General features: G+C 42.3%; 1 protein-coding gene across 7 annotated transcripts in view; it reads right to left on the reverse strand.

The window, feature by feature from the left end:
- LOC139401230 (unconventional myosin-Ib-like) overlaps positions 1-25256 on the reverse strand; it is a 149670-nt gene that overhangs the window by 11892 nt on the left and 112522 nt on the right. For 4 of the 7 annotated variants that reach the window (XM_071145637.1, XM_071145633.1, XM_071145625.1 and 1 more), the window contains exons 11-20: positions 25036-25154; positions 21643-21729; positions 21393-21458; positions 19793-19897; positions 17810-17872; positions 17370-17570; positions 16442-16668; positions 14746-14946; positions 7160-7253; positions 1626-1775 (exon numbers count right to left, since the gene is read on the reverse strand). In XM_071145637.1, coding sequence (XP_071001738.1) covers positions 1626-1775; positions 7160-7253; positions 14746-14946; positions 16442-16668; positions 17370-17570; positions 17810-17872; positions 19793-19897; positions 21393-21458; positions 21643-21729; positions 25036-25154 — 1313 coding nt within the window. Of the gene's footprint in view, positions 1-1625; positions 1776-7159; positions 7254-14745; positions 14947-16441; positions 16669-17369; positions 17571-17809; positions 17873-19792; positions 19898-21386; positions 21459-21642; positions 21730-25035; positions 25155-25256 lie in introns of all 7 variants that reach the window. The other 3 variants (XM_071145634.1, XM_071145632.1, XM_071145617.1) reach the window with 1 other exon arrangement.

A 25256-nucleotide genomic window follows, 5' to 3' on the forward strand; every position in this document is an offset into this window, starting at 1 on the left:
AACACAGACACTGGACAGAGGAACTCTGCCTAGAAGGCCAGCATCCCGGAGTCGCCTCTTCACTGTTGACGTTGAGACTGGTGTTTTGCAGGTACTATTTAATTAAGCTGCCAGTTGAGGACTTGTGAGGCATCTGCTTCTCAAACTAGACACCCTAATGTACTTGTCCTCTTGCTCAGTTGTGCACCGGGGACTCCCACTCCTCTTTCTATTCTGGTTAGAGACAGTTTGCGCTGTTCTGTGAAGAGAGTAGTACACAGAATTGTATGAGATCTTCAGTTTCTTGGCAATTTCTAGCATGGAATAGCCTTCCTTTCTCAGAACAAGAATAGACTGACGAGTTTCAGAAGAATGTTCTTTGTTTCTGGCCATTTTGAGCCTGTAATCGAACCCACAAATGCTGATGTTCCAGATACTCAACTAGTCTAAAGAAGGCCAGTTTTAATGCTTCTTTAATCAGAACAGTTTACAGCTGTGCTAACATAACTGCAAAATGGTTTTCTAATGATCAATTAGCCTTTTAAAATGATCAACTTGGATTAACTAACACAACATGCCATTGGAACAGGAGTAATGGTTGCTTATAAAATGGGCCTCTATACGCCTATGAAGATATTCCATAAAAAATCTGCCGTTTCCAGCTACAATAGTAATTTACAACATTAACAATGTCTACACTGTATTTCTCATCAATTTGATGTTATTTTAAATGGACAAAAAAAAAAGTGCTTTTCTTTCAAAAACAAGGACATTCCTAAGTGACCCCAAACTTTTGAACGGTAGTATATATGATGTATATAGGTACCTGAGCGGAGCCATAAGGGAAACTGGGCCTCTACCACCCAGTTATAGCCATTGACAGACAATTAAAATATATAGCAGAACTTTGAATTTCACCCCCGTCTCATAATCGAATGGTTTTGACAACTCATTTGGAGTGAGCTTCTCTTCTTCGATCATGCAGTGCGGGCAGCAAAAGCAATTTCTGTCCTTATGAAATTATCATCTGTAAGCTCTATATCTAAAAATGACCATATGCACTGATTGTTTCAAGCAAAACTACTGATGATGGTGAACCTGAACAATCAAAATAAAATCGAATGTAACCTAAACCCCGATCAGCATATAGCCTACCTATAGCCAGATGAGAGTTGTGTCCATGGCGATAGCTTAGGCTACCTTTATTCCGATAAAACACCATTTTCAACAGCGCATTTGATCAAAATAACCAAGCAAATTACATTGGTTGCCACTCAACTAATAAAGCCTAATATTGCACAAGCCATTTCACAAACATTTGAACGCTGATCAAGAATAGGCCTACATCTTGTTGGTCAGTTTGACTAGGCTACTGATATTACCAAGGGTTGTTCGTGGTTACAACATGGTTACATGAGAGAGGATGCAGTTGTCACAAAATATGCTATTTTCTGAAGGTAGAAAGTAATTTGAGTAAAACATTTTAGTGAACCGCCGATCTGTAACAATCTATTTTCTGACCGATGCATGCTATATTTGGATCAGATTGTGCTCCCACAGACGGATGCACTCATATCTTAAACATTTGAACCGGCATGACGTTCTGTATGTGTTCGTGTGTGCATAGTAGAGACAAGCTAACTCACTGCATATCTGCGGTACCAGGCTGCCACCACCACCTGGCTCTTCTTCAGCAGCAGAAAGTGAGTACGAGACTTCCACCCTCGGTAGATCTTCTGGATCAGGGTGGCCAGGTCCTCCAGACACGCCCTCCTCCTCTCCTCCAGAGTGAACAGCTGGGGACACAGGAAGAAGGCATCAAGAGGATGATAGAAACATGAACATCTACTAGAATACTAAGAACACCACCATAGTCTGTACAATTTAGTAATAAGAAAACTATTTTCATTGAGACAGGATGTCATTTTGGGACAATATTGTGTGGTTCTCAAGATCTTTAGAAAGACAAGGGGCATCTATAGCTGCCCAAACACATTCTCCACCTCAAATACCTTTGCAGACAGAGACCGATCAGGTGAGAGTTTAGTGACCTAGACTAGGCCCCATCCTACCACCACCATGAATGAACTGTAGCGTCACTCTATACCAGAAACGGAGATACTTAGCTAACCTGGTAAGGTACAGTAGATCAAGGATAAGGACACAACCCTATGAGGTCAGGCTTTACGAGCTTTGTTTAGACTGGCTCCTGGACTGACAAGGTTTCGTTGTTGCACCCACCACGGCATGTTCTTAAAAGCCCATGCTACCATGGAAAATAGGCCTAAATGTTCCTTTTTTCCCCATGCTACTGGCCGAGTCGACATAGAATGGATAGAATTGATTAGGGCTGTCCACGACAAAAAAAAAGATTGGTCAATAGAGTTGTCTGGTCTTTCGACCAATCGTTTGGTCTAAATTTTATATAGACTCACCATATGTTTGAATACAATCAACTATATGTAGTAGAGGTCGACCGATTAATTGGCATGGCCGATTAATTAGGGGCAATTTCAAGTTTTCATAACAATCGGTAATCTGCATTTTTGGATGCCGTTTACATTGCATTCCACGAGGAGACTGCGTGGCAGGCTGACTACCTGTTACGCGAGTGCAGCAAGGAGCCAAAGTAAGTTGCTAGCTAGCATTAAACTTATCTTATAAAAAACAATCAATCTTCACATAATCACTAGTTAACTACACATAGTTGATGATATTACTAGGTTAACTAGCTTGTCCTGCGTTGCATATAATCAATGCGGTGCCTGTTAATTCATCATCGAATCACAGCCTATTTCGCCAAACGGGTGATGCTTTAACAAAAAGGCACATTTGCGAAAAAAGCACAATCGTTGCACGAATGTACCTGCCACAAACATCAATGCCTTTCTTAAAATCAATACATAGAGGTATATATTTTTTAAACCTGCATATTTAGTTAAAAGAAATTCATGTTAGCAGGCAATATTAACTAGGGAAACTGTGTCACTTCTCTTGCAATGTTGTATCTTGAGTTCATTGCACGCAGAGTCAGGGTATATGCAACAGTTTGGGCCGCCTGGCTCGTTGCGAACTAATTTGCCAGAATTTAACGTAATTATGACATAACATTGAAGGTTGTGCAATGTAACAGCAATAATTATACTTAGGGATGCCACCCGTTCGATAAAATACGGAACGGTTCTGTATTTCACTGAAAGAACAAATGTTTTGTTTTCGAAATGATAGTTTCCGGATTTGACCATATTAATGACCTAAGGCTCGTATAACATGTGTGTTATACTATAATTAAGTCTATGATTTGATAGAGCAGTCTGACTGAGCGGTGGTAGGCAGCAGCAGGCTCGTAAGCATTCATTCAAACCTTACTGCGTATGCCAGCAGCTCTTAGCAATGCTTGATCACAGCGCTGTTTATGACTTCAAGCCTATCAACTCCAGAGATTAGGCTGGCAGTAGTAAAGTGCCTATAAGAACATCAAATAGTCAAAGGTATATGAAATACAAATGGTACAGAGAGAAATAGTCAACGCCTCATAATTCCTATGATAAATTTGGTTGCAGTTTTCTTTACTGGGAATATTAAAGACCTGGGAATATTGAACCACCAGCTTTCATATGTTCTGAGCAAGGAATTTAAACGTTAGCTTTTTTACATGGCACATGTTGCACTTTTACTTTCTTCTCCAACACTGTTATTGCATTATTTAAACCAAATTGAGCATGTTTTATTATTTATTTGAGACTAAATAGATTTTATTTAGGTATTATATTAAGTTAAAATAAAAGTGTTCATTGTTCATTCAGTAACTGTCATTATTTCAAATTAGGCCGATTAATTGGTAGAGGCTTTTTTTGGTACTTCAATAATCGGAATCGGCGTTGAAAAATCATAATCTGTCGACCTCAAATATGTAGGCTACTGAGCTTGTCTGATACTTTAAGCACTGTAAATAAAAATAAATTACTAAAGAGGGTAAACCAGAGATCAATATAGCGTAACCAGAACAAACAAAAAAAACTCCTCTCACTTCTGCTGTCCTTCTCAGATTCTGCCTTCACACTCCTGAAGTTGCCGGTAATAGGCTACACCAGCGTTCGGCAACCTTTTCCATTTGGAGTGCCATGTTATTGTACAGTTTTTACTGATCTGCATCCCAATTATGATTTTCACATGCACATTTTTGGTGGAACAGTTTCATTTCATTTACAGTACCAGTCAAAAGTTTGTGCACACCTACTTTATTTTTTACACTGTTATACATTGTAGAATAATAGTGAAGACATCAAAACTATGAAATAAAATATGGAATCATGTAGTAACCAAAAAAAAGTGTTTGTCAAATATAAAATATGTTTGGATTTGTCTATCTACAAAGTAGGCACCCTTTGCACACTCTTGGCATTCTCTCAACCAGCTTCACCTGGAATGCTTTTCCAACAGTCTTGAAGGAGTTCTCACATATGCTGAGCACTTGTTGGCTGCTTTTCCTTCACTCTGAGGTCCAACTCATGCCAAACCATTTTAATTGGCCAAAGGACAGATTTCCACCAGTCTAATGTCCATTGCTCGTGTTTCTTGCCCCAAGCAAGTCTGTTATTCTTATTGGTGTCCTTTAGTAGTGGTTTCTTTGCAGCAATTCAACCATGAAGCCCTGATCCACGCAGTCTCCTCTGAACAGTTGATGTTGAGATGTGTCTGTTACTTGAACTCTGAAGCATTTATTTGGGCTGCAATTTCTAAGGCTGGAAACTCTAATGAACTTATCCTCTGCAGCAGAGGTAACTCTGGGTCTTCCTTTCCTGTGGCGGTCCTCACGAGAGCCAGTTTCATCATAGCGCTTGATGGTTTTTGTGACTGCACTTGAAGAAACGTTCGAAGTTCTTGAAATGTTCCATATTGACTGACATTCATGTCTTAAAGTAATGATGGACTGTTGTTTCTCTTGGCTTATTTGAGCTGTTCTTGCCATAATATGGATTTAGTCTTTTACCAAATAGAGGTATCTTCTGTATACCACCCCAACTGTGTCACAACACAACTGATTGGCACACCAGTTAATTGAAATGCATTCCAGGTGACTGGAAGCTGGTTGAGAGAATACCAAGAGTGTGCAACGCTGTCATCAAGGCAAAGGGTGGCTACTTTGAAGAACCAAAAATATAAAATATATTTTGATTTGTTTAACACTTTTTGGGTTACTACATGATTCCATATGTGTTATTTCATAGTTTTGACGTCTTCACTATTATTCTACAATGTAGAAATAGTCAAAATAAAGAAAACCCCTGGAATGAGTAGGTGTCCAAACCTTTGACTGGTACTGTATAATAAAGTATTAATGTCTCAAAATCAATGTCATGTAGTTAATCAAAATTTGATATAAATGAAAATGATAAATCTAAAAGTAACTTCCTTTGCCATTGCCAATATGTAAAGATTGCCAACAAATAAAAACACGCAGGTAGAAAATATCCTTTTAAAACGAAATATCCTATGAATCACATTGGTTACGCATGGCCTGTCTGCCAGGAACTTGAAACATTGTATCAACTTGTTCCGCCCAAAGCTCTTGTTCGAGCTCTGGATAGACAGACATTGGGGAAGGCTATTTGTGTAAGGGATAAGAAGTAATCAGACAGGCCTATTTTATGACGTTTCCACCGGATCCTAGCATGACATTTTTTTCCCTTTCATGTCGAGTGGTTGTCGAAAGGTAGAGCATTGGAAAGATATTTCAAATAGGCTACGTTGAGGAACTACCGTCTTCATCGACCTGGCCAAGGCTTTCGACTATGTCAATCACCATATTCTTAAATCGGCAGACTCAGTAGCCTCGGTTTTTCTAATGACTGCCTTGCCTGGTTCACCAACTACTTTGCAGACAGAGATCAGTGTGTCAAATCGGAGGGCATGTTGTCCGGTCCTCTGGCAGTCTCTATGGCGGTGTCACAGGGTTCAATTCTCGGGCCGACTCTTTTCTCTGTATACATCAATGATGTCGCTCTCGCTGCTGCCCACCCGTCCAGCTCTGGACGGTTCCGACTTAGAATATGTGGATAACTATAAATACCTAGGTGTCTGGTTAGACTGTAAACTCTCCTTCCAGACTCACATTAAACATCTCCAATCCAAAATTAAATATAGAATCCGCTTCCTATTTCGCAACAAAGCATCCTTCACTCATGCTGCCAAACATACCCTAGTAAAACTGACCATCCTACCAATCCTCGACTTCGGCGATGTCATGTCCAAAATGCTTCTCGTTGGCTGGCCCTCGCTTCATACTCGTCGCCAAACCTACTGGCTCCAGGTCATCTAAAAGTCTCTGCTGGTAAAGCCCTGCCTTATCTCAGCTCACTGGTCACCATAGCAGCACCCACCCATAGCACGCGCTCCAGCAGGTATATCTCACTGGTCACCCCCAAAGCCAATTCTTCCTTTGGCAGCCTCTCCTTCCAGTTCTGTGCTGCCAATGACTGGAACGAACTGCAAAAATCTCTGAAGCTGGAGACTCTTACCTCCCTCACTAGCTTTAAGCACCAGCTGTCAGAGCAGCTCACAGATCACTGCACCTGTACATAGTTTATCTGTAAATAGCCCATCCAATCTACCTCATCCCCATACTGTATTTATTTATCTTGCTCATTTGCACCCCAGTATCTCAACTTGCACATTCATCTTCTGCTCATCCTACCATTCCAGTGTTTATTTGCTATATTGTAATTACTTTGCCACCATGGCCTATTTATTGCCTTACCTCTCTTATCCTACCTCATGTGCACATGCTGTATATAGATGTTTCTACTGTATTATTGATTGTATGTTTGTTTATTCCATGTGTAACTGTGTTGATGTATGTGTCGAACTGCTTTGCTTTATCTTGGCCAGGTTGCAGTTGCAAATGAGAACTTGTTCTCAACTAACTTACCCGGTTAAATAAAGGTTAAATAAAATAAATAAATATCCAAAAACCCTCACATCTATGATCTATGGCTAAATCTACAACTTCCATAACAGAGCATGCTGCTCTTTTCAAAGTTGTGTCACATCCTTGGCAGTAACCCTCCTTCTAAACCTAATGTAAAAAAAACCATCAAGTAGTATCGTTTATAATATCAGAGACAGTGACAGGTTCCAGGTCAACTGTCTATGCTTATGCAATGTTATGTTATTCTACCGTTCTGGGGTTCCTGATGAAGATCTTGGAGCGTCCGTAGGCAAACTCCTCAGTTGGAACAGAACAATCTGTCAGCAGCACCTCCACTCCGTCCCTACAGGAGACAGAGGTACACTTCTTCACTCTTTTGTTACGATCCTTCTCTTAACTAATTAGACATGGTGGGACTTTGACATGTACATGATTAAAGGGACAAGATGGGAATAGTTCAGATGAAGGAGAAAGGACAAACGATAGGGGAATGAGAAGACAGGACAGACAGAGAGAGAGAGAGACACAGAGAGAGAGAGACACAGAGAGAGAGAGAGACAGAGAGAGACAGAGAGAGAGAGAGAGACAGAGACAGAGAGACAGAGACAGAGAGAGACAGAGAGAGAGAGACAGAGAGAGAGAGAGAGACAGAGAGAGAGAGACAGAGAGAGATAGACAGAGAGAGAGAGACACAGAGAGGACAAAGTAGATGAATTAAGGCAGGGAGAGACAGGGGGAAAGAATGCCATAACCGTCCATATCTGAAATAACATGTGGGATGAACATGTAACCTCATGAACCACTTACACACCTTATAAGGAGGATAGTAGGCACACACACTAGGCACCACACATGCTGTTGTTTATAATCCACATCAGATATGAATCGATGTTATACCTTTAAATACATTTAAGTAATTTAGCAGACACTTTTATCCAGATGCTTTGTAAACGACAGGTGTAGACTAAACAGAGAAATGCTTGGCCCTTCCCAACAACGCAGAGAGAAAAAATAATAGAAAAATAATAATCTGGAATTGCCTCTTCAGTTTCTTGGTAATTTCTCGCATGGAATAGCCTTCATTTCTCAGAACAAGAATAGACTGACGAGTTTCATAAGAAAGTTTTATTGCTGCTTTAATCAGAACAACAGTTTCCAGCTTTGCTAACATAACTGCAAAATGGTTTTCTAATGATCAATTAGCCTTTTAAAATGATAAACCTGGATTAGCTAACACAACGTGCCATTGGAACACATGAGTGATGGTTGCTAATAATAGGCCTCTGTACGACTATGTAGATATTCCATAACAAATCAGCTGTTTCCAGCTACAATAGTCATTTACAACATGAACAATGTCTACACTGTATTTCTGATCAATTTGACGTTATTTTAATGACAAAATGTGCTTTTCTATCAAAAACAAGAACATTTCTAAGTGACCCCAAACTTTTGAACGGTAGTGTACATATAGGTAGGGGTAAAATAACTAGGCAACAGGACAGATAAGCAGTATCAGCAGCGTTTGTGAAGAGTCAAAAGAGTTGTCTATTTGGTTAAATATTTAGCAGTCTTATGGCTTAGGGGTAAAAGCTGTTCAGGGTCCTGCTGGTACCAGACTTGGTACATCTGTACCGCTTGCCATGCGGAAGCAGAGAGAACCGTTTATGACTTGGGTGGCTGGAGTTGACATTTTTTTAGGGTCTTCCCCTGACACCGCCTGGTATAAGAGGTCCTGGACGGAACGGAGCTCGGCCCCAGTGATGTACTGGGTGGTACGCACTACCCTCTGTAGCACCTTCAAAACAAGCGGTGATGCCAGTCACGATGCTCTTAATGGTGCAGCTGTAGAACTGAGTATCCGAGGGCCCATGCCAAACCTTTTCAGCCTGAGGAGGAAGAGGCATTGTCGTGCATTCTTAATGACTGTGTTGCTGTGTGGATCATGTTAATTCCTTAGTTATGTGGACACCGAAGAACTTTAAGCTCTCGACCTGTTCCACTACTGCCTCGTCAATGTGGATGGGGGCGTGCTCGGCCCTTTGTTTCCTGTAGTTCACGATCAGCTCCTTTGTCTTGCTGATGTTGAGGGAGAGGTTGTTGTCACTGATCTCCTCCCTATAGGTTGTCTCATCTTCGTCTGTGATCAGGCCTACCACCGTTGTCGTCAGCAAACTTAATGATGGTGTTGAAGTTGTGCACGGCCACACATTCGTGGTTGAACAGGGAGTACAGGAGGGGACTAAGCACGCATCCCTGAGGGGTCCTCGTGTTGAGGGTCAGCGTGGCAGATGTGTTGTTGCCTACACTCACCACCTAGGGAAGGTCCGTCAGGAAGTCCAGGATCCAGTTGCAGAAGGTGGTGTTCAGTCCCAGGGTCCTGAGCTTAGTGATGAGCTTGGAGGGCACTACGGTGTTGAACACTGAGCTGTAGTCAATGAACAGCATTCTCACATAGGTTTTCCTCTTGTCCAGGTGGGAGGACAGTGTTGGGTCTGTTGGGGCGGTATGCGAATTGGAGTGGGTTCAGTGCGTCTGGGATGGTGGTGTTGATGTGAGCCATGGCTTTCAAAGTATTTCATGACTACAGATGAGGTCTACAGGACAATAGTAATTTAGACAGGTTACCTTGGCATTCTTCGGCATGGACTATGGTGGTCTGCTTGAAACATGTAGGTATTACAGACTGGGTCAGGGAGAGGTTGTAAATGTAATTGAAGACACTTGCCAGTTCGTCAGCACATGCAAATGACAAATTATGGTGGAAAATAAGTATTTGGTCACCTACAAACAAGCAAGATTTCTGGCTCTTACAGACCTGTAACTACTTCTTTAAGAGGCTCCTCTGTCCTCCACTCGTTACCTGTATTAATGGAACCTGTTTGAACTTGTTATCAGTATAAAAGACACCTGTCCACAACCTCAAACAGTCACACTCCAAACTCCACTATGGCCAAGACCAAAGAGCTGTCAAAGGACACCAGAAACAAAATTGTAGACCTGCACCAGGATGGGAAGACTGAATCTGCAATAGGTAAGCATCTTGGTTTGAAGAAATCAACTGTGGGAGCAATTATTAGGAAATGGAAGACATACAAGACCACTGATAATCTCCCTCGATCTGGGGCTCCATGCAAGATCTCACCCCGTGGGGTCAAAATGATCACAAGAACGGTGAGCAAAAATCCCAAAACCACACGGGAGGACCTAGTGAATGACCTGCAGAGAGCTGGGACCAAAGTAACAAAGCCTACCATCAGTAACACACTACGCCGCCAGGGACTCAAATACTGCAGTGCCAGACGTGTCCCCCTGCTTAAACCAGTACATGTCCAGGCCCGTCTGAAGTTTGCTAGAGAGCATTTGGATGATCCAGAAGAAGATTGGGAGAATGTCATATGGTCAGATGAAAACAAAATAGAACTTTCTGGTAAAAATGGGCCAAAATACCAGCAACAGTGTGTGAAAACCTTGTGAAGACTTACAGAAAAAACATTTGACCTCTGTCATTGCCAACAAAGGGTATATAACAAAGTATTGAGATAAACTTTTGTTATTGACCAAATACTTATTTTCCACCATAATTTGCAAATAAATTCATTAAAAAACCTACAATTCTGGATTTTTTTTTCTCATTTTGTCTGTCATAGTTGAAGTGTACCTATGATGAAAATTACAGGCCTCGTCTTTTTAAGGGGGAGAACATGCACAATTGGTGGCTGACTAAATACTATTTTGCCCCACTGTATATGGGTCATGGCTCCCGAGTGGTGCACAATGGGATTGCCTTGCAGTTCTCCAGTTGAATCCACTGAAAGTGCGTTAGGTTCAAGGCACGAGGACAGGGGGCGTGGGATGGGCCGCAGAGCCACGCACAGAAGACCGACCTAGCCCATGGGGAAGGGAGGAGGAGGAGGAGGAGGAGGGGGGGTGGACCCCCACCCCGGCAACACTTTAAGGGGCATTGCACTAATAATGGAGCAGACTAGAGAAACGTTCCCGCTCTTCTGTTCTTAGTGCCAATCTGCACGTTCAAACTAAAACAATGTAACTAATAACAGCATGTTTATGCTTTCCTTAATAAAATAATAATAAAAATACTCTTTCAAAATGCTGATGTTTATTTAGTTAAGGATCCATAATGATTTACTATGGGAATAAATATCAATGAATTACAGAAATATCCTCCAATCCTTTATATGTAATATTTTATGTCATGTCATATTTTTCGATATACTTTAGGCCTACCTAATGTGCTGTTAAAAGTGGTGTAGGTCTTATTTATTTAAAGAGCATATTGAAGTTAGAAGCAATAGGATTTGAAGCTATAGCCTACAACTATTTTAGCACAGTTTCACGCTGCTCTGAGACAAGCACGGGACGGGGACTGGTCTTGATAATTCAATGCATCTCCATTGGGGTATTAGTTAGACTAGAATTAGAAAATTAGGGTGTAGAAATGTTATGCTCATAGTGTAACCTTTATTTAACTAGGCAAGTCAGTTAAGAACCATTTCTTATTCACAAGGACAGCTTACTCCTTCCTCTCAGTCGGGGAATTGAACACCAGTCTCCCACATGCCCGCACGCTACGGGGATTCTTTAGCTAAATAGCCCAGTACTCTACTCCCGACTGTCACGTTGTACAGCACCATATTTTCCGTTCCATTCTAACGGAAACCCAAAGGGTTTATCTTTTTTCTTGGAATAGAAACACCATAATATTAATCAACTTAATTAAGCAACATTTCTTAAAATCAGTCTCCTAAAAAAAAAGGTATTAAATTCTCTAGTACAGCCGTTATTGAAGGCTATCAAATATTTCTCAAAGATGCCCTCTGGTGGTCAAACTAGCACTAACTAGCATTAAATGGTACCAGTGGTTAAACTTAAATAACGTGCCATTGAATTCTGAGGCATCATACAAGCTGCACTGCAGTAAGCTGCAACTTTTAAAGGACAAACCACTAAGTCCGTTACCATTATTTTATATTATTACATAGTAAGAATACTATAATTGAACTTAGCTGAAAAAAATAAAGGATATTTTTTCCCATTCCAGAGCGAGTGCACATATGCTATATTGAGCGTAAAAGTGATAATTTGAAACCGGTCCTATACACTAGATTTAGAGTTATTTGACTAATTCAGTTGTGAATGATAAACCTTACAATGTCTTAGAAATCAAAATATATATGGGCTGCATGATGCAACTATAGGCTATATACTATTTGAAAAAGAAGCAAAAAAGCTTGCGCTCTGTTCTGCCCAAACACTATATGCCATGGGCTCTCCAACCATGTTCCTGCAGCTAACCAGTGCTTAATTTGAAAAACCAAATCAAATCTGTTCGGGAACATCGATAGTAACATGTTTTCACAAAGAAACTCGCTCGAGAAAGGAATGAAGGCGAGAGAGGAGATGGAAATGCAAAATGGTGAGATATTCTATATGTAAAAAGGTCATGTGTCAGCCTATTAATTATGAAAATATTTTTAAAAATGCCCTATTACAAGACTATTCAAAATCAAATACAAATTCAATCATTGAACCAGCAGCATCGCCTAGGACTATATGTTCTCAGACTTATGGATAGAAAGTCTGCAGTATAGCATAAGGTAACCAGTCCATCCAGTATGCATAATAATACAGTCCACACTCAAAGGCAATTACTCAAATGTGTTTAATTTGGGAGTGTAGGCTAGACCAATTGGTTTACCAAAGACATCTTAAAGCAGTTTATTTATTTGTATGTTTTTCTGCCATGCATAATATTCAGTAGGCTATGTATTGTATAACGGCACAATCATTATTTTAATTCCGTTGTTATTTATTATTTTCGGGGGGCTTGGGCTCATATATGTGCCCATGCATAATCTGTAATATGCATATGGGTGTTCTACATGCAACGTCTTAAATGCTTTGAAATAATCATCACTTTAGAAAGCGCTGTCCATGTCATTGTTTGGCTTTGAAACAAAATCCGCAATGACCATGTTTTCCACTCAGTTTCAACCTGTTGATAAACTTTTCTTCAAATTGATCATCACAGTGAGGTCAAAAAAAATGTGCCTTAATGGTTAGTTTTAAAAGCATGACCCTCTTTTCATGATAAGTGTTTGATATGATTTTCGATTGCATTTGCATTGACATCAGAGTGGTTAGAGGGACAATAGAGCCCTGAGTACCAGGCCACTAGGCGCTCGTTAGTGAGTTGGGTACTACCAACGCGTAGAGTGCACAAAAGGAGATTAGTGTGACTCAACGGTCACGTGGAATTTGACTGCGGTCATGACTCATGACTACTGGTGTGGCAGTAATAAGGTAACCGCAACAGCCCTACTCGCATCACTAGGCAGCACGTGGCTGGGTTTCCCTTTGCAATCCGTAATAGTTTGTAAACCCTGCCAAATCCGACGAGCATCAGAGCCGGCGTAGTTGGATTTGATCTTAGTCCTGTATTGACGCTTTGCCTGTTGGATGGCTTGGAGGTTGTAGTGGGATTTCTTATAAGCGTACGGATTAGTGTCCCTCTCTATGTGGAGACGATGTTGTCAATTCACTTATTAATGAAGCCGGTTACTGATGTGGTAAACTGCTCAATGTTATCGGATGAATCCCGAAACATATTCTAGTCTGCGCTAGCGAAACAGTTCCGTAGCTTAGCATCTGCTTCATCAGACCACTTCCATATTGAGCGCGTCACAGGTACTTCCTCTGAATTTTTGCTTTAAGCAGGAATTAGGAGGATAGAGTCATGGTCAGATTTGTCAAAGGGAGGAAGAGGGATAACCTTGTATGCATTTCTGTGTGTGAAGTAAAAGTGATAGAGTTTTGTCACCTCTAGTTACACAGGTGACATGCTGGTAAAAATTAGATAATACAGTTTCCTTGCACTAAAATCACCGTCCACGAGAAGCAGCGCACTCATTGAGTGCGGTCTTCGTGCAAGCATTAGTTTGTTGTGGTAAATAGACAGCTAAATAGATAGCTATGGTCTGCAGCTTATCATGTGGTATTCTAACAGAGATAGCGCACAAGCTGTTGTTAACCTCTTATGGCTGCAGGGGCAGTATTGAGTAGCTTGGATGAAAGGTGCCCAGAGGTGCCTAGAGTAAACGGCCTGCTCCTCAGTCTCAGTTGCTAATATATGCATAGTATTATTAGTATTGGATAGAAAACACTCTGAAGTTTCTAAAACTGTTTGAATGATGTCTGTGAGTATAACAGAACTCATATGGCAGGCAAAAATCTGAGAAGAAGTCCAGAAACTATTTTCGGGAAAGGAAATGATGGATGAGACATTACATCCAAAAAAAGTTAAGATCACTAAGAAAGCAAATAAAATAGTAGAATTGGTCAGGAGCCCGTAGAACGTCTGCTATCCACTGCAGCGCCATCTCACTTGTCAGTGAATATAACATGACAGCATCAGAGCTAAGAACCAACTGCCTCAAAATGCCCATGTAAAGGAACCCTGGTTAGACTGTTTGTCTCACAGAGCAAGCAGATCACTACAAGATCTAGCCACCCCAACACGGCTTGCTGACGTAGCCGTATCATGTTGGGATATGTTTGGGCAAATCATCTATGGATGACTACTGCTGTTACTACATTATCCTGTCGTTAGTACTGTATGCTGTAATTTCACAGCATTCTGCTATAATATCACTTTGTGACAAGTGCTGATTGAAAAAGGGTGTTATTTCCTTGATTTGAATGAGGAAGAGTGAGGTAAATATATTTGCTCTAGGTTTATCATATGGTAAATACAACATTCTGAACAGGCAGATAATAAATACAGCATTTCTGTTCAGGTAGAGCAGAGGTCCTACCTGGCGGGTCCTCTCCAGTGGGGCCAGGTCTTCTTGCAGAGCATCTTGTATCGCTCCAGACAGGACTCATAGGGCTGGCGGAAGGCGTAGCCAGCCCTCCTCACGCGCACATTCTCCACCAGGCCCAGGTAACGCACCTGGTGACACACCAGTGAGTCGGTGAAGATGTGGGCTACCTTCTTATCGTTAGGCTTGATGCACCTGAGGAAAACAGACAGACACCAAGGCATGGACATGCATGGTCACACAAAAGGTAATCAGTGGATCAGAGTTGTTACAACTCAGGACCTCCCGAGAGGCGCAGAGGTCTAAGGCACTGTGCTAGCTACAGTTAAAGTCGGAAGTTTACATACACTTATGTTGGAGTCATTAAAACTCGTTTTTCAACCACTCCACAAACTTCTGGTTAAACTCTAGTTTTGGCAAGTCGGTTAGGACATCAACTTTGCGCATGACAAGTAAATTTTCCATCAATTGTTAACAGATTATTTCACTTATAACTCACTGTATCACAATTCCAGTGGGTCAGAAGTCAATTGGAGGCGTACCTGTGGATGTATTTCAAGTTCTACCTTCACACGCAGTGCCTCTTTGCTTGACATCATGGTGACATCAAAAGAAATCAGCCAAGACCTCAGAAAAAAAATAGTAGACCTCCACAAGTCTGGTTCATCCTTGGGAGCAATTTCCAAACGCCTGAAGGTACCACGTTCAACTGTACAAACAACAGTACGCAAGTATAAACACCATGAGACCACGCAGCGCTCAGGAAGGAGACGCGTTCTAGAGATGAACGTACTTTGGTGCGAAAAGTGCAAATCAATCCCAGAACAGCAGCAAAGGATCTTGTGAAGATGCTGGAGGAAACAGGTACAAAAGTATCTATATCCACAGTAAAACAAGTCCTATATCACTCTGCAAAGAATAAGCCACTGCTCCAAAACCGCCATAAAAAAGCCAGACTACGGTTTGCAACTGCACATGGGGACAAAGATCGTACTTTTTGAGAAATGTCCTTTGGTCCGATGAAACAAAAATAGAACTGTTTGGCCATAATGGCCATCGTTATGTTTGGAGGAAAAAGGGGGAGGCTTGCAAACCGAAGATCACCATCCCAACCGTGAAGCACGGGGGTGGCAGCATCATGTTGTGGTGATCCTAACTGACCTAAAACAGGGAATATTTACTAGGATTAAATGTCAGGAATTGTGAAAAACTGAGTTTAAATGTATTTGACTAAGGTGTATGTAAACTTCCGATTTCAACTGTATGTCACTACAGATCCTGCTGCATTGCAGCCGGGAGACACATGAGGCGGTGCACAATTGGCCCAGCGTTGTCCAGGTTAGGAGAGGGTTTGGCCGGACGGGATGTCCTTGTCCCAATGTGCTCTAGTGACTCCTGTGGCGGGCCGGGCGCATGCACGCTGACACAACCGCCAGGTGCACGGTGTTTCCTCCAACACATTGGATTCTGGGTTAACCGGGCATTGTGTCAAAGAAGCAGTGCGTCTTGGCGGGGTCGTGTTTGGGAGGACGCACAGCTCTTGACCGTCGCCTCTCCCGAGTTCGTAAGGGTGTTACAGCGATGGGACAAGATTATAACTACCAACTGGATACAACGAAAATTGGGGAGAAAAAGGGGTGAAATACTGATCCTTTAGAAAACATGATCTTCAGAGTGAATGGTCGCTTACCTGATGTAGTTGGGGTTTTTGGTCTGCAGGTTCTTCATGAGTACCCCTACAGAGGCCTTGAACTGGAAGCCTGCAGTGGGGGGTCTCTTCAGGTTGACCTTAGCAGGGTTTCCCTCAGGAAACAGCTGTCTCATTAGGCTGTGGGTGGCCTTGTACATGGCCTGGGACAGGTCTCTGTACAGCAGGTCATTGTTCTTGTCTACAAAGCCCTCCACACGGTACAGCACCTACACAAAATATGACACATGAACAGATTAACACAGTCAGATACAACACACAAAACATAGCTGTTGTTGTCCCTTAATTATAAAAATTTACTTCTGTTAACTGACAACTTCTTTCTTGTCATTTTTCTGAATCTTGTAAACGTGTGTGGCCATGTATGCCATGTTTTTGTAGGAGTAGTTGTAGTACTAGTTCATTATTGTCAACCCTAAACTCATCCTGAGGAAATGTTTGCTGTGGATTGATTCATAAAAATGCATCACTGTCCGTGGTGCATGTTGACCAAACGGGGATTATAAATCTATTTACCCAGAGAATCTTTAAAGCTGAAGATTTTCTGGGCTATTCTGATCCCACCATGTGTCAAGGAAATCCCATGCAATACTGATGTTTTTTTCACTGCATGTGACACCCTCCAGGTAATGCTCTTAAGCCAAATCTGCACGCTCTGCTATGGTGACTATAATCAGTATTTATCCTGTCGCAACACCTGGCCAGTGATGACATGTATACTATGTTGTCCCATTCCCATCATTTTTGAAGATGTTGCAGACCTGGGTTTAAATAGTATTGGTTTTCTTTCAAATACTTTGAGTGACAGTTGTGTGAGCTTTGCACTTTCTATTCAATTGGTTGCATTGCGCCAGGCAAGCTCAATCAAGTATTTGATGATGTGCAAGGTGTGTGTGTTCCTCCTCTGTACCTTCCCAGCATAATGTTGAATGCGGAAGCAGCTGTGTGGCAGGCTGTGGTCTGTCAGGAACTTGGAGTTCTTGTTGAGGCGGCTCTCGAAGTGCTGGTGCTCAGCACAGATGGTGTTCAGCTTGTCTAGGAAGGTGTCGTCAGTCACTGTGCCTGGCCGCAGGCACTCCTCATCCAACATGGCCAAGATTCCATTCTGGTTCTAGAATAAAGAGAGGGGCGAATTCTTACAGAGGCGGAGGAGAGGTTTCTTAGAGGTTCTTCATTAGAAATTCTAAATTCAAGATACAGTAATGTAAATATTCCTAATAGAGTTAACTGTGAAAGAGCACAAAGTTATCTTTAGGGTGGTCATGTCTTATTGCTATTGACAGGACATGGGAAATCTGTATTTTATTTTGCTTTACAAGAATCAGATGACATTAAGGGAGACCTACTTACATTCTCGATGAGGTCACAGATAATGGCGTTGTTGAAATACTCTATGTTGGTCCATTCAATGTCCTGTCACAAACAAGAACAGATGTCAAGAGGTTAAAGAGGGGTAACTATTAACTTTTTTTCTTCTGCCAAGAAAGCGTTGTCCTGTAGCGTAATCCTGACCTCATCTAGACTTACTTATACAGACCTGAGTGGTTTAAGAGAAAGCCACTGACCTTCTATAAATCTCAGACAGATAACTAACCAATGGGCCATGAAGTCCAGAGATTAAGGAATGAGAACTGTTTAAGCAGTTCGCTATCTGTCTGATAGTCTCTAAAACGTCTGCCTGGCCAAAGCTATACAGTCAAAGTTAAACAATTAACCTTTTCCATAGATCTTCTGTTTTCATGGGCTGACACAGCTGCAGCTTGGTTGGGCCTTATACAGTAACAGTCCTTATAATATACTTTCTATTCAATGTCTATACAATTCAATAAGAGCACAAGGCTCAAGACGACAAATGGTGCCGAACCATAGGCCTTGGACTAGGCTTTGGAGATCTATGTCATGTTGGGGCTGGAAACTGGTGGTTCTGGCTGACTTGGTCTGTGTGACAGACAAACAGGGAGTCCAGGTTTGGGGGAGAGGAAAGGGGCTGGTTGGGTTAGCCATTTGGGGATGTGGACTCCGCAACCTGATTGGTCAGCGGTCCCCACTGTCCTGCCCCCTGTCCCCTCCTGTCTCCCACAGTGTAGTATTTTCCCATGCACTGGTCTGGAGGGTGGCCAGGCAGTGGAATATAATGGAAGGGAGGTCAACGGAGCAGCACTCACATACTCAGAGCTCTGAAAGCAAACAGAGGCCTGAGCCCCCGGGGGAGAAGTGTGTTTACCCCTGCTGGAGTGAAGGATCAATTCCGTCCCTAAAGCCCACAAAGGAGGGGGGGGGGGGGAGAGAAAAAGAGAGAGAAAGAGAGAGAGCGAGAAAGAGCGAGCGAGAAAGAGCGAGAGAAAGAAAGCGAGAGAGAAAGAGAGCGAGAGAGAAAGAGAGCGAGAGAAAGAAAGAGCGAGAGAACGAATGAAAGAGAGAGAAAGAGAGAGAAAGAGAAAGAAAGAGAAAGAGAAAGAGAGAGAGAAAGAGAGAGAAAGAGAGAAAGAGAGAAAGAGAGAGAGAGAAAGAGAGAGAGAGAAAGAGAGAGAGAGAGAGAAAGAGAGAGAAAGAGAGAGAGCGGAGAGAAAGAGAGAGAGCGGAGAGAAAGAGAGAGAGCGGAGAGAAAGAGAGAGCGGAGAGAAAGAGAGAGAGCGGAGAGAAAGAGAGAGAGCGGAGAGAAAGAGAGAGAGCGGAGAGAAAGAGAGAGAGCGGAGAGAAAGAGAGAGAGCGGAGAGAAAGAGAGAGAGAGGAGAGAGAAGGAAAGGGCAAAAGAGATGGAAAGTATGGTGAAAAGAGCAGGAGAGAAGGGTGAGGGCAAGGAATGGGGATGGAAAGAGGGGACTAGAAAAATAGAGATGGACAATAGGAAATGTAGGACAAAATAGACAGAATAGGAAGGAGTGAAAGAGCAAGACAGAGACAGAAAACAGGGAAGGCAAAAGGTGAAAGACTGATATTGACAAGGACAATATCACAACCCAGACCTACCCAAACACTGCATGACAAGCCAGGTTCACACTACAAATTGGCAAGTCAATGTATGGAATGTAGATTAGGTGTCAGGGGGGCACTAAGAGGCTGACAGGCTGGGGGTGAACAGTGAGAGATGGATGGCTTTATGGGGCAATGTTCTCCTCTGAGTGCATGCCATTAGAGTGCAACGACTGGGTTGAGTACATTAAGCACCAAAGGGAAGAAAACACACTGAAACGGAGGGACTACCACGATTTGTCCCAATAAGAAACACTCATTTTTGTTGTTCTTTTTGAAAGGTTTCACACTAAAAAGCTACAATATGACCTAGTGAACTCTCTTGCAGTCCCCAGTAAGGTGAACGTGGGCACAGTTTACCTCTCTGATATACTCCTCCTGCTCTTCGCGTAGCGTCAGTTCGATGAATATCTGCTGCAGTTTCTCATTGCAGTAGTTGATGATGAACTGTTCAAAGCTGTTGTCCTGTAGAGAACCCCCAAAGACACCATTTAAACTTATGTTCTAAAAAGACAACATTTTTACAATTCCAGATGCACACAGCAGGGTACCACATTGCACCACCTTCAGTACATATTGGGGGGGGGAAACTCAGTAATACACTGACTGCTCTCCTCTCTTGCCTGTCTGACACTGAAATGCCATCATCTGTCACCACCTGTTGCTATGTTGACATGCAGCCTTTCAATAAGCTTTTGGGTCACTCCCAGGTCCTGTTCTCCCACTGCGGCTCCCTTGTTGGATACCACTAGGGTAATGCCAAAAAGACAAACATTCCTTGATCCCCATTCCTTCACTGTTATGTCACGCTAACAAAGAATATGTCTCTTTTCAAACCAACAGACTACTGTGGGAACAGACTATACATTTGTGGCAATGCTAGTTTACAGTCCCATACAGCCAGGACAATGAGGGCATAAAACTTTATTTGACTGGCATTCCTCCTTATTGCTTTACAACCCCTCTTTAACAAACCCAACGGACAGAGTCTTTGGACAGTCCTATCTGTGTTTCTTATCATGGATGCATGTAAACTAATATTGGCAAAGCTTCAGTGTTTATCAGTAACTCATTTCAAAGGTGTCGAACAAATACAGTGAACAGGCATAAAATATGAAAGATTATTAACAATTTAAAATATCTATATTTTCTAAATTATCCCCCTTTCTTATCAGTTTAGAAGACCAGTTTAGTTTCCAGTCATGACTCTTGGCTAACAGCAGTAGCTTTGGGTTAGGTAACAATATCACTCCATTTGCTTAGGTTACTTAGGTTAGAACAGCATAACTACAGGGCATGAGGAACGTGCTGGTGACCTCTGGTCAGGAAGAGAAGGACCCCCATGGCAACAGAAGGAGGATGTTCATACATAACCTGGTCCCAAATCTGTTTCCATTGCCTTGCCAACCCTTACGGTTATTGTCATACCAAACATTTGGCTTGATGAGGACCATAGGAGTTGGTAAGGCAGCACTAACAGATCTGGAAAAAGGCTTATTCATACACTTGTCAGAATAGCTCTGCTATTGTATGTTCTCTCCTTCCCTTAAGAGAGACACCAGTACTCCTTCATATCCCCCCCAAAAACACAAGGGAAGTCCTGTTACAGATAGGATCTGAATTAAGACTAGGATTAAGGGCTGAGCTAGATCACAGCATGCACACTGCACTCCCTCTCGGCAGGTGTACTTACGCCCTCCTGTCGGCCCAGACAACAACATTCAGGAGAGAGGAATGAAACGACTTCACAATGAGTGGGGAACAGTCAGGAATATTAGGAACATGCACCTTAGAGATCAATTTAAAGAGGCACTGTGGAAGTTAAGTTGCTAGTTGTTCATGTCAAATGTATTATGTCACAAAACCACACAAATTCTTTGTTTAAGGCAAACAAGACGCTTACGCTCATGGGGGATGGGAGGTGTGAGGTCATTTCACTACCGTGTGCAATTACTCTTACCTCGAAGATTTCAAAACCATAGATGTCCAGGACGCCCATCACCTTGTGGCGCGTTTTTGCTTGAGCCTGAGAGAAGAAATAAAGGGAAAGAGAAAGTATAAGATACACATAAAATTATAGTCCTGTCTTAATGACAATCATGTCATCTAGTTTGGAAGGGCTTATATCTTTATAGTCAAGGGCTTGTAGAATAACAGTGGACAAACCTTGCTGATATACAGTCATGAGCGAGACCAGAGAGAGGCCCTACCTTGATGCTTTCATTGATCCTGGTGACCAGCCAGCTGAACAGACGGCTGTAGAGGTTTTTGGCCAGGGCATCACGGGCATAGTAGGCCTTGCAAATCACAAATGAAGACTTAGTGTACAGATTTCAGTGCTCTCATACACAGAGAAAGATCGCTGTAGTAAATATCTCTGACAAATGCTTGTAGTAGTATAGCATTCACCAGTCAACTGGGACAGGGCTCATGGAGCGCAGATAAATAAGGCTTTATGGATGTAAAAGTGCCATCAATCAGTCAAGCTATAATTCCAGCTGTAGAATGTTTCTCATTCCAACCATCCACAACAGAACAGGCAAGCGTGTCCTAGAGTGGGCTGAATAATATTCCTATAGTTAAAGGCTCATTCTCTGGCACACAGCCACACTGGAGTAGAGAGAGGCGGTCATTCCTCATGCAAACCACACACACACACACACACACACACGTAGAGTGCAATCAGAAAGTATACAGACCCCTTGACTTCTTCCACATTTTGTTACAGTCTTGAACAAATTTAATGAATTTTAGATTTTCTCCTCATCGATCTACATACAATACCCCATAATGACAAAGCGAAAACACGTTTAGACATTTTTGCAAATGTATTAAAAATATAAAACAGAAATACCTTATTTACATAAGTATTCAGACACTTTGCTATGAGACTCGAAATTGAGCTCAGGTGCTTCCTGTTTCCATTGATCATCCTTGAGATGTTTCTACAACTTGATTGGAGTCCACCTGTGGTAAATTTAATTGATTGTAAATGATTTGTCTATATAAGGTCCCACAGCTGACAGTGCATATCAGAGCAAAAACCAAGCCATGAGGTCAAAAAAAGTGTCCGTATAACTCCGAGACAGGATTGTGTCGAGGCACAGATCTGGGGAAGGGTACAAAACAATGTTCTGCAGCATTGAAGGTCCACAAGAACACAGTGGCCTCCATCATTCTTAAATGGAAGTTTGGAACCACCAAGACTCTTCCTAGAGCTGGCCAAACTGAGCAATCGGGGTAGAAGGGGTCAGGGCTGATTCTCTGGCCTGATGAAATAAAGGTTGAACTCTTTGGCCTGAATGCCAAGCATCACATCTGGAGAAAACCTGGCACCATCCCTATAGTGAAGCATTTTGGTGGCAGTATCATGCTGTGGGGAGGTTTTTCAGCGGCAGATGAACAGAGCAAAGTAGAGAGATCCTTGATGAAAACCTGCTCCAGAGTGCTCAGACTGGGGCGAAGATTCACCTTCCAACAGGACGACGACCCTAAGCACACACCCAAGACAATGCAGGAGTGGATTCAGGACAAGTCTCTGAATGTCCTTGAGTGACCCAGCCAGAGCCCGACCAAATATCTCTGGAGTGACCTGAGAATAGTGACAATCCCCATCCAACTTGACAGAGCTTGAGAGGATCTGCAGAGAAGGGGAGAAACTCCCCAAATACAGGTATGCCAAGCTTGTAGCGTCATACCCAAGACTTGAGGCTGTAATTGCTGCCAAAGGTGCTTCAACAAAGTACTGAGTAAAGGGTCTGAACACTTATGTAAAGTGATTTCAGTTTTGAATAATTTTTATAATTTAACAAAAACATTTTTTTTTTGCTTTGTCATTATGGGGTATTGTGTGTAGATTCACGAGGGGGAAAAACAATTAATACATTTTAAAATAAGGCTGTAACGTAACAAAATACGGAAAAAGTCAAGGGGTATGAATACTTTTTGAATGCACTGCGTGCATGCGCACACAGGAAGAGTTGAACTGTGACAAGACCAGGCATAACCTCCAGGACAAACAAACACTTCTAAGAGCTGATGTTTGGACTGGTGATGATGTGCTATGGATAATCTGGTGATCCTTAGTTTGATAGTTCCTCTAAGACCTACAACCAATGTGCTCTGATTTATTGTCTCCGTCGGCCTTTTAAACCCTTCTGTTTATGCTACCTGGCCAGATATTTGTTAAGATACGTTCTGATGGACTCTAAAGAGCTGCACCAGGGGGTAGTGCTCTATCTCAAGGAAGCAGGTCTGTTTGCGCAGCCTCGTCAACTCCTATGGTCATTGTCAAAGCAAAGAGTATAGAAGTTGGTAACACAGCACAAATAGACCTGGAACCAGGCTACCAGATATCTGCCAAGGATGTTTAAATCACTTTTCAGGAGACATGAAGCTCATCCCTTCGTTCTACCTTCCTTCTTAAGCTGTGTGTGTAGAGCACAGAAAGAGGACTAGGGTGAGGACTAGCCTCTATGACTTTCTTCATTTCATCTCCAACTGGATGTTGCCTGAACTCACAGACCTCCAGAATTGAGAGAGGAGACTAGCTTATATTCCTCTCATCTAAAGCATGAATGTGTCTGCTGCCTGAACTCACTAACCTCCACAATGTGACCTACTTCTGCATTTCCAGGGGAGAAGTCACCAACCCCTCTTCTATTATGGATATGTTTCCATGTACAATAGGTGGGGATGGGATGGGATGGGGGGGGGGGGGGGTTAGCTAGCTGCTAAAGAACTCAGTGAGAGGGAATTAATCTTGTCCTTCCTCATCCATCCACAACTGGAGTGTGAAACATCCCCTAAGACTTCGTCTGTCAGTGCTGCCATGAAAGGAAGTGTGTTGCAATACAATGATGACTGGATCTTTTGGTCGTCCTGTGCGGCTCAGTTGGTAAGGGCATGGTCCTTAAAGTAATGTGTTGCTATATAGGCTTGAGTGGTATCCAGATTGTCATACCGACCTTGTGTCATCTAAATGCTAACGAGCGGATTGGGAACATTTTATACAGTCTCTGACCTAAACTATATTCAGGACCCAGCTCAAAGTTTCACAAGCAACTCAAAAATGCTACTCACAATTTGCTGCAGGCACAAAACAAATATTAGACATAAATGCTCTTAATCCAGTACGGGATTCTCAGCTGTTACCAAGTGAAGCTAACCACTTAGCAAGATAGCTACTAAATTAGCAAACCAAACGCACAACTGCAGCGCATTTAGCACATTTTAGACAGTTAACTTAATAATTATATAAGATCTAGCTGGCAAACATTTAGCTGTGAATCACATACTGTAACTAGATCACCTGGCGCGTGCTGCACAATAGTGAGAGACTCACAAGGCTCTGGTCTCTTGCTGCTGTGTGCTTGTAAACAAACACCAAGTGACTGGGGACTGCCGGTAAGGTTCATATGTGACAGATGAAATTAAGAAGGCGATCATCTTTATCTCTTAACATATTGCACAAGTTGACTGCGGGTATTTACTTTAAAAAAAACATAAGAAATATTTTCAATGGCTATTTCCAAATACCCCGGTATACAGTATACCGCCCAAGCCTATTGCTATACAGTGACGACAGAGTGTTGTTTTCTCACCTGGGCCACGTTGAGTGTGGTAGACATCTTCTCCATCTTGGCTTCCACGGTGCGGTAGCTGAAAGCCCTCTCCAGCACAGACTGCTCAATCCCCAACAGCTCACACATCTCCTTCAGGTCTGGAAGATAGAGCAGAGGAAAGACACATTCACTAAGAGAACAGACACAAACACTCAATCATAGAGCTTTGTATACAGGCCTAGGGCAAAGAAACAAATAGA

The sequence above is a fragment of the Oncorhynchus clarkii genome, chromosome 3, assembly GCF_045791955.1.
Source record: "Oncorhynchus clarkii lewisi isolate Uvic-CL-2024 chromosome 3, UVic_Ocla_1.0, whole genome shotgun sequence".
NCBI classification, from domain to species: Eukaryota; Metazoa; Chordata; class Actinopteri; order Salmoniformes; family Salmonidae; genus Oncorhynchus; species Oncorhynchus clarkii.